This window comes from Ambystoma mexicanum, chromosome 10, assembly GCF_040938575.1.
Source record: "Ambystoma mexicanum isolate Mex_15411 chromosome 10, UKY_AmexF1_1, whole genome shotgun sequence".
NCBI lineage: Eukaryota > Metazoa > Chordata > Amphibia > Caudata > Ambystomatidae > Ambystoma > Ambystoma mexicanum.
The window spans coordinates 773,319,443-773,332,323 of record NC_090932.1 but is presented as its reverse complement, the minus strand read 5'-3'; the positions used below and the strand labels follow the sequence as shown (position 1 = coordinate 773,332,323).

General features: G+C 47.1%; 1 protein-coding gene across 1 annotated transcript in view; it reads right to left on the bottom strand.

The window, feature by feature from the left end:
- Positions 1-12,881, bottom strand: part of GMPS (guanine monophosphate synthase) — a 995,590-nt gene that overhangs the window by 557,958 nt on the left and 424,751 nt on the right. The window contains exon 8 of the mRNA XM_069618429.1: positions 8,610-8,761. Coding sequence (XP_069474530.1) covers positions 8,610-8,761 — 152 coding nt within the window. The remainder of the gene's footprint in view (positions 1-8,609; positions 8,762-12,881) is intronic.

Sequence of the window (12,881 nt, the reverse complement as noted above, 5' to 3'; positions counted from 1 at the left end):
CTTTTTTGAAATGACGAGATGTAATTTATTGTTACTTGAACATTATTTTTGTCTTTGTAACTAAAGTAACATCTTTCTGTGTAGGTGTCATATTTTTTAAACTTATGGAGAGTGCAGATTCTCAGCGTTTGTAGCCGGTCACTAGATTTACCCATGTTCAACGCTAATATTTCCTTAAACTGTCATGTATTGTTATTGTTATTGTTAAACTGTCATGTATGGCCACACCGATTTCTGTATTAGTTTCCACGTTCTTTTTTTCTGTTTTGAAATTGTTTGCTGAAGGCTGGGTATTGATACGTACTTTCTCTTACGTTTTCCGACAAGCTACATCCTGCCTCACTGTGCGGGTCATGGATTCCAGATGCCGAGGGATGGCTTCTTTGGACGCCAGATGCAACTGATCGTGACCGGGCTGCCTGTTGGTCACAATTTTGTGGGATGATCGCACCGGCCCCTTTTGTCCGTACGCTGAAGTGGCCATTAGGAGTAACATAACATGTTTTATGGTGGTGTAGGCCAAAGGTCATGGCCTTGTCTTGGAAATTACTGTGCGAACAAAGCAGTTGCTTTATTGAAAATGCATACTTTGTGTATGGGAAAAGAACAACTTGTGACTCGCCATTAACATTTCTGATGACGCACATAGAAACAATGTTACAATTTCATTGAAAATGGGCATAGTCCGATGGTCTGGGACAGTTTCTTGTGAAATAAAACTACTTTACATATTCTAAAATGTTAATGTTTTCTTTTAAAAACCAGTGTATTATTTCAAAATGCAACGTGCTACGTTGTACGTCGCTGTATGTTCATTTTCAGTGTCTGCGTCACGGCACTTAGTTTTGCTTTTTGTATGGAACAACCGCCTTCCCTTTCTATGGTGGCCCTCTTGGAAAAGAATGAATTTTTTTAATCCGTCACGCCGCAGGCGGGCTGGATTATAACCAGAAATCCTATTTTTTAGTAGCACACGTTACTGCTTTGCAAATCTAGATTGTTAGTGGTAAATTTATTACGTCTATGTCCTTTACTGAGAAATATAAAGTAGATGGAGTGTATGCCATTTTTTAAAAAAAATAGGTTTCCACTGTGAAAGGTGGTTTTTAAAGGAACATTTACTTTGGTTACGGATGGCTTTTTTTTTTTTTAAGGTACGACAGCTAATAAGGAAATTTGCTAGCGGAAATGAGGAAAGAGGCACCAAACAGTTATATGAGGGGGTGGGGGACGGTAGGTGGACTGAAAATGTTGTGCGTTTGTTATTTTAAGGTAGGGGCAGTGTTTCTCATGCTCCTTCATTACAGCAGTGGTGCTGTTTCTTTGGGAAGGAGGGATGGCCTTAGCTGATGTCGTTTTCAAATAACTATACCTTTTGATAATAGTATGTAATGTGTACTACTCTGTTAATGGCTGACTACCAATACGTGTTGGAGCTGTGCAAGGGAAATTTTGAAAATGGACGTTCCTACATCAATATAAAATGTATTTCCCACCCTGTCCACGAGGCACACATCTTATTGTTAAGTGTGTATGGATTCTCGGACACGTCACCATGCTGTATGCCAGCATATGGTCATGTGCCATTCTCTGCAAGGTGTGTAGATCAGAAGTTACTTTTCATTATGGTTACGTGCCACTACTAAAAGACGATGACATTTAGCAAAAAAACTTTCTTAAAAAGGGATATTATGGTTAAGTTGCATTAATAAGAACCTATGAAATTCAGTCGAAAACAGTTGTTAAAAAGAGGTTATGGCTACAAGTAAAATCTAAACACCCCTGAAATTCGCCAGTTATGGTAGGCTAAGCAACCATAACTTGCGCCACCGGGGTGTCCTGCTAAGACTAACACCCAAAAATAAAAAACGGGAAAAAACGCACTCTCCGCAAGCCAACATACATCTCATAAAATGATACGAGAAGGATTTATTTAATATGACAATGCATTACTTACCGTAAAAGCATTTCTGATGGTTGTATCTGCTTAGATTCACATGCTGTGCATAGGTCCGACATCCAGTGGTCACTGCGGAGTATTGCATTTTGTTTTTCGTAGTCGAAAAGGGGACGTCGACAAGGCGTGTCTGTAACACTATCCCTATAGTGACGTGTGTTGTACCCACAATCCCTCACGCGTCGAGGTCCCTCTGTTTGTATTTTTCTGCCCTGAGGGAGCCTTCTAGACGTGAGTGAGTACAGAAAAGAGAGAAATATAGAAAGATGTCTATGTTCCTTCCATCCAAGCGGGGAGGAAGGGTGGGCGCATGTGAATCTAAGCAGATACAACCATCAGAAATGCTTTTACGGTAAGTAATGCATTGTCTTCTGATGTTTGTTAATCTGCTTAGAATCACATGCTGTGCATAGACTAGCGAGCAGTACCCGGAGTTGGCGGTGGGTTATGAGAAGGAACAGTAGAGAAAAGATGTCTTAATACTGCCTGTCCCACCTGGGAGTCACATCTAGAGTGTGCATCTAGACAGTAGTGTTTTGTAAAGGTGTGCACAGAACTCCAGGTAGCCGCTTTACAGATGGACTCAAGGGGAACATTTGCAATGAATGCTATTGACGCCCCCGTGCCTCGAGTAGAATGTGCTCTTGGCCTAAAGGGCAGTTCTCTCTTAGCAAGAGTATAGCAGAGAGTGATGCATTGAACAATCCATCTAGAAATAGTGGACTTTGAAACTGCATCCCCTTCTCTTCCTGCTGCCACCGAGACGAAGAACTGATTAGTCTTCCTCAGTGGTCTGGTCTTTCCATGTAGAACATGACTGCTCTGCGCACATCTAGTGTGTGCAGAGTCCTTTCTCCCAAGTTGGAAGGATTTTGAAAGAACGCTGGTAGTTCTATAGACTGGTTTACATGGAATTTTGAGATGAATTTTGGAGCAAACCTTGGGTGAGTGCGTAGAACCACTTTATCTTTGTGAACTGTAACAAAGGGGTCTAGAACAGAAAGAGCCTGTAGTTCACTTACTCTCCTGATGGAGGTGATAGCTATTAGAAAAGCAGTCTTAAGAGTGAGGTGTTTAAGAGATGCTTTGTGCATGGGTTCAAATGGTGAGCCCATGAGTCTGGTAAGTACCACATTAAGGTCCCATCCGGGAGCTGGGTCAGCTATCGGGGGGTGTATTCTCTTTACTCCCTCCATGAAGGCCTTTATAACAGGGATCTTCCACCACGACACTAAGTTGGGAAGTGGTGTATGCAGAAAGTGCCGCTAGGTGGACTTTAATGGAATAGAACACTAAACCTGAATCCAATAAATGGGTCAGGTATAGAATAATATGTGTGGGAGAGCAGTCAATTGGGTTGATGCTCTTTCCTCTACACCAAATGACAAATCTCTTCCATTTGCTAGAATAGCAGTGGCGAGTGTTAGGTTTTCTGGCTTCCCTGAGGATGTCCATGCATCTCTGTGGGAGCTGTAGATGTCCAAATTCTATGATCTCAGGAGCCAGGCTGCTAAGTTCATGTTCTGGGGGCATGGATGCAGAGTCCTGCCCTTGTCTTGTGACAGCATGTTGTACGGGCAGGGGAGTTTCACTGGGGGAGATAGAGACATCTCCATCAAGTGAGCGAACCATGGCTGTCGGGCCCACATTGGAGCCACCAGTATCATGGTTACTTGTTCCTGGTGCATCTTGTGCACTACCTTGTTGAGAAGGGGAGTCGGGGGGGAAAAGCGTAAACAAATCTCCCTAACCATTGAATCGACAGACCGTTCCCCTTGGATTGGTTCTGGGGGTACCTGGAGGCGTAACTTTGGCATTGTGAGTTCTCCAGGGTTGCGAACAGGTCTATTTCTGGGAACCCCCATTGCGTGAAGACGTCGAAGACTATGTCTTCGTGCAGTCGCCATTCGTACTCTTCGGGCAGGGGGAAATCTCTGCTGAGTTTGTCTGCCAGCAGATTGAGTTCCCCTGGTACATGTGACAGAAGGAACATATTCTGTTTGAGAGCCCACTTCCATATGTTTTGGGCCAGTTTGGACAGTCCTGGAGAGTGGGTTCCCCCCCGTTTGTTGATGTAATACATGGCTGTGGTGCTGTCTGTAAGGACCATCACTGTCTTGCCTTGTAGGTGTTCCTTGAAGGCTTTTAGCGCCTTGAACACCGCTAGTAGCTCCAAAAGATTGATGTGTTTGGATGCTACGTTCGGAGTCCACTCTCCGTGAGCAGTTTGATGGGATAGGTGAGCCCCCCATCCTGTGAGGGATGCGTCTGTGGTTAGAGTGGCTTCCGCCGCGGGTGTGGCAAAGGGTTTCCCTTTTTCTAGGTTTTCTTTTGTCCACCACCGTAGCGAGAGAACTAAGGCCTGCGAGACCACCACTAGGTCGTCCCATAGTCCGCTGGCCTGACACCACTGGCTGTTGAGCCACTCCTGCATTGGGCGAATGCGCAGGCGCGCGTGAGGTACCAAATAAATACACGACGCCATCATGCCTAGTAAGCGCATTGCTTTGCGTACCGTCACCTCTCGACCGGTCACATATTGAGGGATCTGAAACAACATGTTTTGGACCCTCTCTTTGGAGGGGAAGGCGAGGCCGTCCTTTGCTTGAATTAGAGCCCCTAGGAATTGTTTGATTTGGCTGGGGTCTAGGCTGGACTTCTTTTCGTTGATGGAGAAGCCCAACTGGAACAAAAGGTCTACAGTCTTCTGGGTATTGGAGAAGCATGTTTCGTAAGAATCCCCTGTTATGAGCCAGTCGTCGAGGTAAGGGTAAACTGGGATGGACAACCTGCGCAGGTGGGCCGCTGCCACTGCCAGTACCTTTGTGAATACCCTCGGTGCTGATGCTATGCCGAAGGGTAGCACTCTGAACTGGTAGTGTTTGCCCTCTATCATGAACCGGAGGTATTTTCTGTGCGCTGGCAACATTAAAATATGAAAGTATGCATCTTTCATGTCCAATGTTGTCATGTAATCTCCCTGTGATAGCAGTGGGATCACTTCCTGTAGGGTCACCATACGAAACTTTTGGGGTTTGATAAACTTGTTCGCTGGGCGCAGATCTAATACAGGGCGCATGGTTAGATCCTTTTTGGGTACAAGGAAGTACACTGAATAAATACCTTCCGTTACCTGAGATAGAGGCACGACCTCTATGGCTCCTTTTTCCAGCAGTTGCTGTACTTCTTGTAGAAGGATGGCAAGATGTTCCGGTGACATGCGTCGTCCCCTCGGGGGTTTGTATGTTGGGGAACTGTTGAATTCGATGCAGTATCCGTGGGCTACGGTGGAAAGTACCCAGCGGTCTGACGTTATACCCTCCCATGCTGGAGGAAAGGATGTTATCCGGCCCCCGATCGGTGTTGCATGGGAGGGGACGCGAATCTTCGCGTCACTTGGTGTTGTTAGGGGCTTGGGACCCTCTGGGGGTGGACCCTCGCCCTCTTCCTTTGCCCCGGCGCTGTCCTCTTTGGCTGTACTGGCCACTACTGGTCTGGAAATTGGTGGCAGGGTACTGTTGCTGCTGGTTTTGTTGTTGGCGTTGGCCACGAAAAAAGCGTTTATTGCCATAGCCGCGCCCGATAGCGGGCTTAGAGATTTGGTCAAGAGTTTTGATAGTATCAAACTCTTTTTTAGCCATCTCCAGAGCCTCATCCACCGCTTTCCCGAAGAGGTTTGAGTCTTCAACAGGTTTATTTATTAAAGACGCCTGTGTCTCCGGTTTGAACCCTGAGTTGCGCAGCCATACGTGTCGTTTTAGGACTATTCCCTGAACTAGGGAACGTCCCGCAGTTTCTGCCGCGTCCAGAGAGCTCTTTACAATACTCTGGTTGACCTGGGTTCCTTCGCCAATAGTTGAAAGCAGGCGTGTACGTAATGGTTCCGGCGCTTCTTCGGCGTCTTTGCGCAGTTTGGCCCACTGCGCGTCCTCATAGCTAGCGAGCAAAGAATTGTTTTTGGCGATTCTTGCCGAAAAGGCGGCCGAGGATGTCATTCTTTTTGCAAGGGTATATAACCGCTTGCCCTCCTTGTCAGGTGGTGCCTCACTGGTGGAAAGTGGTACCCCTGCCCTCTTTCTTGTGTTGGTTACTACCAGGGAATCCGGAATGGAATGCCCCCTGATGTACAGCGGGTCTGAGGGTGAAGGAGTGAAAAGTTTTTCAATTCTAGGATTGACCCCTCCGATTAGTGCGGGTGTGGACAGCGAAGGGATGATTCTTCTCTTCACCGAAGCGAGGAGGGGAATTGTCTGACTGACCGGGGGTTTCTCCTTAATTACCCTTTCTACAAAGTCTAATTCAGGGGAGAGCTCCCCAGTGTCCAGTTCGAAGTGTGCTGCTGCTCTGCGCAACAGGGCATTAAATGTGGGTTGATCGTCAATGGGAGACGTGTTTCTAACAGGTGAAATGTCAGGAGGATTTAGGTTCAGGACATCAGTGTCGGAATATAATGATGGTGATTGCCAGGGGTGAGAAGGTCCTTCTTCTGGATTTTCTCCGAAGCCTTGTCCTACCAAGTCTGGGCTGTCTTCCAGACCTTCCTCCTGGTTCCGTCCGTCTTCCTCGTCCATAAAATCATCCTCTTCCTCAACATAATGTTCTTCCCCAGTGAGGTCATACACACTATGGAAGTCTGAGGCTGTGTCCTGGTGGGGATTGACTAATCTTGGAATTTTGGCCCTGGGGTCCTCCTGAGGCCCTTCTCTTATTCTCTTTGGGGTGGGAGGGTTTTGGGCATTCATAAACCTCTCCATTCTTTCCATGCAGAGATGGAGCCTTTCCATGGTTTCATGGGGTACCCCTGAGCGGTCTAGCGGGGGAAAATTGCTGTCTTGTAGCTGAAAACGGCTCGACCTCTCCCATAACGTCGAGGAAAGTGTCCCGTCGCCCTCCGAAAAGCCTTCAGGTGTGCTGGGAATCCCTTCGACTGAAGGAGATCGTCCCTGTGTTTTCGGCGTGTCTTTCGACCTTTGCGTAGCGCTCGACGTGTCTTTCGGCGTACGCTTGTGGGCGTCGGCTACCACGATCCTCGCCAAGCTCTCAGCGACTCGTTTGTCAGCGGAGAGCTGTGGTTTCGACGTTATGGGTGTCGAACGCTCTACGGCGGCATGCGCTTTCTGCTGATGCGCTCCGGCCGATGATTTGGGGGCGGCGCCCTTATTTGCCGAAAGCCCAGTCGCTGGTCGCGGCTGCGGTTGCGAGAGGGGCTTCGAACCCGAACGGTCCGAGGAGGCCGCCGGTGAAACCTGCGTCTCCTTGGGCGCTGATGCTCTCTTCGCCTTCGGCAAAGAAGAGCCATGGGTTGTGTGCTTATGTGTGGTCTTGTGTGCGTCAGTGTCGCCGGGGTGTTCATCCCCATAAGCAGGGCTTGAGCCGAGCCCGTCGGGGCCGGGGACAGACGACGAAGCGCGTGTGCGCTCTCTAGGGGGGTTTTCGACTTCCGTAGCGGAGGTCGTGGTATCACGTTCCTCGTCACTGTCGGCGGTAGCGACGGTGGGTGGAGCGTCGGCCTTCGACAGAGCGTAGGCCGCCCACCTTTTGACCCCACGGTCTTTTAGAGTCTTCGGCTTAAGAAGCCGACAAGCCGTGCAACCTTCCTCCTTGTGATCGAGGGGCAAGCAGCGGTTACACCGTGAATGCTTGTCCTTCCAAGTAAACTTGCCCTTGCAAAGCGGGTAAAACCTAAAGGGTGTCCTCTCCATACCCGAGGCAATAAATCGTGATAACCACCCCAAGGGAAAGGAAGGGGAAAAGGAAAGGCATTCTCAGAAAAGAATTAGAGATGTCCCACGACCCCCACTCTCCCTACTGTATTTGGCCTGCGAGGCCAGGCCACGTGTTCGGCAACGCCGAAGGATCTCCTCCGCTCGTCCCCTCCGTCGAAGATCTTGCTCGGCGGAGACAGCTTCACAACAGCGTCGAGGGGGGGATCGATGTGTTCTATATTAATATAGGAAAACGACCAAAGGTCGAGGAGATGAAATCTGCAATGTCTCTCGAGGAGCTCCGCGTAAAGGCGACCAGTAGCTGGGCGGAAAAAAACAATCTGAGGGACCTCGACGCGTGAGGGATTGTGGGTACAACACACGTCACTATAGGGATAGTGTTACAGACACGCCTTGTCGACGTCCCCTTTTCGACTACGAAAAACAAAATGCAATACTCCGCAGTGACCACTGGATGTCTGACCTATGCACAGCATGTGATTCTAAGCAGATTAACAAACATCAGAAATATATATATAAAAACACAGCCAAGGATAGCAACAAACAAAACAGAGGCAGGACACCATAGGGTACATACTACACACAACGTGTTTCACACTACACAGAGCGCTTGATCACGTAAAGGGGAACTGAACTAGCACACAATATAAACCAAAGTGTGTAGCCCTTCTGCTATTGCATCCATTCTCACATGAGCTGTATCACAGCGTGGAATGTGTGGCAGCCATCTTAGAACAGAATGGAAATAGCAGTATGTCCATCTTAAAGACATACAATTAACCCCGAATGAGGCTAAGAAATATATTTTATATTTTTATATAATGCTCAAAACAGTGTTTACAGCCACTGCAAACGAATGTCCAAAGAGAGGATACAATGATAAATTAAACAATGATAAATTAAATATAAAATACAATTAATATTACCTTCACAAAAGTATCGCCTATAATTTTTCTTTTTTCCTCTGGATTTGTGGTCATATTTAATGTTTTGCTAATACGTTTTCGTGGAGTTCTATCTTCATCCGAGATTGGCAGAGTGGTTGTCCCATTGTAGAAAGAATGTGCAGCATTTACCACTACAAAAACAACACATTTATAGTTAATTAAGTACAAGGACACATAACGTACACCAATCTAACACAGCAGTACCATTTGTCCATGGGTGCCAGCTGCACCAGCGGGCAGCCAAATACAATCTGAATAGATTGTCTGAGCGCACATACAAATTCGAGTTGGTGCAAAGCCTTTTCATCTTCCAGGCCAAATACAGACGCCACTCATACTTGAATTACTGGAGTACACATACCTATTCCCAGGCTCGTACAATGTGACAGGTGTTGGCGGATACCACAGACCTTATGAATAATGCACTAAAATCTGGCAAAGTTCATACGCTTGATTCACATCACTATTTCTACATGCACACCAATTGATTGCTACAATGTTTTGAGTTGTACTCTGCTGTTATGTGAGCTAGTTGACACAAATTAAAAAAGGAAAATTATCTCAGAAGTTCCAATAACACAGATCAATGTTAAAACACTCTCTCAAGTTGAACTGGAAGAGGGTTAGATACGCCTTCTGAATGAACAAATAAATACATATTTCCCATTATGCCTAATACGACATTCACTTGTTTAGTCCCTCCACCACACTTTGGTCCATTATCACCCCAACCAATGAGGGGGCAAGGCTTAAACTCCAACGCAGGCAGCCATCTTCAGATTTTGAGCTGTACAGAGACCACATAAATGAGGACTGTCGGGCTTTAGAGCATTTTCTTAGGGGCGGCTGGTGGGCGCATGTGAATCTTTGAAAGATACCAATGCTGGAGAAGAACAAGTTACTTACCAACTGTAACGTTCTTTCGATTGGATGTTCCTCCCACATATTCCTCATCGTATGATATTCGTCTCCCAGCTCTGCTGTTTCAGGAATTTATTTCACCAGAGGGCGCTGTGTTCAAGGCTGCAGAGTCGTATTACCTCGAGAGCCACTGTCGAGAGTCAACGTCATCCGCTGTATAAAGGGCTCAAGCAGCGCCAGTTACCTCAGTTCTGTTTTTACGGTGTTCATGGTCGCATCAGCTGATCAGGCTTTAAGTCCTCAGGCTCTTGAGGAAGTTCGAGTGCAACTGGCGTAAACTGTACGGAGGGGTATGTTGGGAGGGGCGATGAACACGTGGGAGGAACATCCAATCGAAAGAAAGTGACAGTCGGTAAGTAACTTGTTCTTCAAATGGATTGTGTCCTCCCACGTACTCCTCATCTTATAATAGACTCCCATAGCAGTGGTAATTTTGGAGGTGGGAGTACTAGAATTTTTAATTATGGACTGAATGAAGGACAGCTTTTGCAAAGAGTCCTCCTTGATATGAAGTAGAGTCCAAGCAGTAATGCTTTACAAAAGGTGTGCATTGACATCCTGCACCGGGACACCCCTCTGAAGAGTCGTGGAAGTTGCCATGCCTCTTGTTGAATGAGCCCTTAATCCATCTGGAGGCTCTTTCCCAGCTAATTTATAGAATTCAGAGATTGCTAGAATTATCCATCTGGATAGAGTTTGTTTAGACACTCCAAGGCCCAATTTGTGTCCAGTATACCCAACAAATAGTTGGTCACATTGTCGAAGATTAGCCAATCTGAAAATGTAGAAACCAAGAGCCCTTTTTGGTTCCAGTCTATGCAACCTTTCCTCTTCCTTACTAGCGTGAGGCGGAGGATAAAAAGAAGGCAAGGTAATTTTTTGTGACAGATGAAAATCATTAACGATGGTAGACAAGAAAGATGGTTTGACTTTTAGAATAACCTTGTCCATATGGTAAACGGTGTGAGGAGGCTTACAAGACAGTGCCTGCAACTCACTTACCCTGCGAGCTGATGTTATAGCCACCAACAGAATTGTTTTAGTGAGAAGTCTTAACGGGCAAGAATGCAAAGGTTCGAAAGGGGCACACAAGACATTTTAAGACCAAATTCAAATCCCAAATTAGGCACCTGAAAAGGTGTGGGAGGGTACACATTTGTTAGCCCTTTCAAGAATTGAAGGGCATTTTAAAATAGAACACCTCTTCGGTGGAACGCTTAAAGATAGATAGCTCTACCAAATATCCTTTTATAGTACCAAGTGTAAGAGAAAAGAAAGCACTGTTGGAGCATTACAAAGGAATGGGTCCACATTCTTATCCCTGCACCAGTTACTGAACTTATTCCAACAACACCAGTACAGGGATTTTTTTGCTGGCCTTCTGGCCGAAAGCAAAGTCTCCATTACGTCACCCGGGAGGTCCCAATCCTTATGTCTCAGCCTCTCAGAAGCCATGCATGAAGGCCGAGTGTCTTGACCTCTGGATGGAGAACCCGACCTTCCTCTTGTGAGAGAAGATCCTTTCTTTGTGGACCACGTATTGGAGGGCAGGTGGACATGTCCAGAAGGTCCGGGTACCACGTCCTCCTGGCCCAATCCGGGGCAATTAGGATCATGGTTTTCCTGAACATTCTCAACCTCCTGATCACCTGAGGAATCACGGGGACAGGAGGGAACGCATAAAGGAGTGGAAATACCCAGTCCACTATGAACGCGTCCCCTAGAGCTCCTCTCAGGGGAAAATCCCTTGAGCACTACAGTTCGCACTTCCGTTTGGCACCGGTCGCGAACAGATCCACTTGAGGGGTTCCCCAAAGGGCGAAGATCTCTTGAAGAACTTCCTGAGCTAGCTCCCATTCGTGGGAGACTGCTCTGCCTGCTCAGAGCGTCCACCGCTGTGTTCAACACTCTGTCTAGATCAACTGCTGATAGAGCGATTCCTTCTTGCATCGTCTAGAACTAGAGCTGCATTCCCTCTCTGCACAGTGGGAGTGATCCTACGCCTCCTCTTTTGTTGAGGTACTACATGGCCACTGTGTTGTCTGTCATTATTAGGACATTCTTTCCCTGTACAGAGGGCAGAAAGGCCTTCAGCGCTAGTCTGATTGTCCTCAGCTCCAAAAGGTTGATGTGTAGTTTGGACTCCGATGGAGACCAACGACCGCTGATTGTCAGATCATTGGTGTGGGCTACCCACCCCGTCAGTGAGGCGTCCGTCACTACCGTCATCTCCGGCCATGGTTGCCAAAAAGGTTCCCCCTTGAGGATATTCTCCTCGCAAGCCCACCAGAGGAGATCTTGAGGCACTTTGGTTGAGACTTGCAGACGATCTGACATCTCCCCCGAAAATTGGGACCATTGAGTCCTGAGAGCCCATTAAAGGGATCTCATCCTCAATCTGGCCTCTGGCACCAGAAAAATCCAGGATGCCATGAGGCCTAGCAACCTTAGAAAGTCGAATGCCGGTAGACGTTGGGCATTTTGAAACTTCATTACCATCTGCAGAATGTGGCGAGCTCTCCTCAGAAGGCGAGGCTTTCCCTGAGGAAGTATCGAGGACTGCTCCGATGAATTTGAGTCTTTGGCTTGGAATAACTTGTGACTTCTTGTAATTGAGGGAGAAGCCCAGTCTCTGTAAGAAGTGGCAGGTCAAGGCCAGATGTTCCTGGGCTCGTTCGGATGAACTCACCCGGATTAGCCAATTGTCCAGATAAGGGTAGACGTGAATCCCCTTCTTCCGATACTCGCTGCCACCACCATCAGTTTGGTGAAAACCCTTGCGGTGGAGATCAGCCCAAATGGTAGAATCTGAAACTGATAACGAGAACCACCAATTGCGAACCTCAGGTACTTTCTGTTTTTGAGATGGATTGGCACATGAAAGTAAGCATCCTGAAGGTCCAATGAAACCAGCCAGTCCTGAAGCTGAAGAGCCTGAAGGATCTGAGAAAGAGTCACCATCTTGTCCTTCCTGAGGAACTTGTTCAAGCTTCTTAAGTCCAATATGGGTCTCAATCCTCCGTCCTTTTTGGGGATGAGAAAATAAGGGGAGTACCAACCCATGTTCCTCTCCGCTACAAGTACATGTTCTATTGCACCTTTCTCTAGCAGGGTTAAAAATCGCCTGCACAAGGAGTGGGTCTGGAATTTTTACAGAGTTGGCTCCCGGTGGATGATCTGGAGGTCTTTGATGAAAAGGAAGGCTGTAACCATGGGTCAATATCTCTAGTGCCCAGTCATCTGACGTAATGCCCCGCCATTCGTCCAGATACCGAGTGATTCTGCTTCCCACTGGGTTTTTGTGGGTGAAGACCTCAAAGTGGCTTTGCA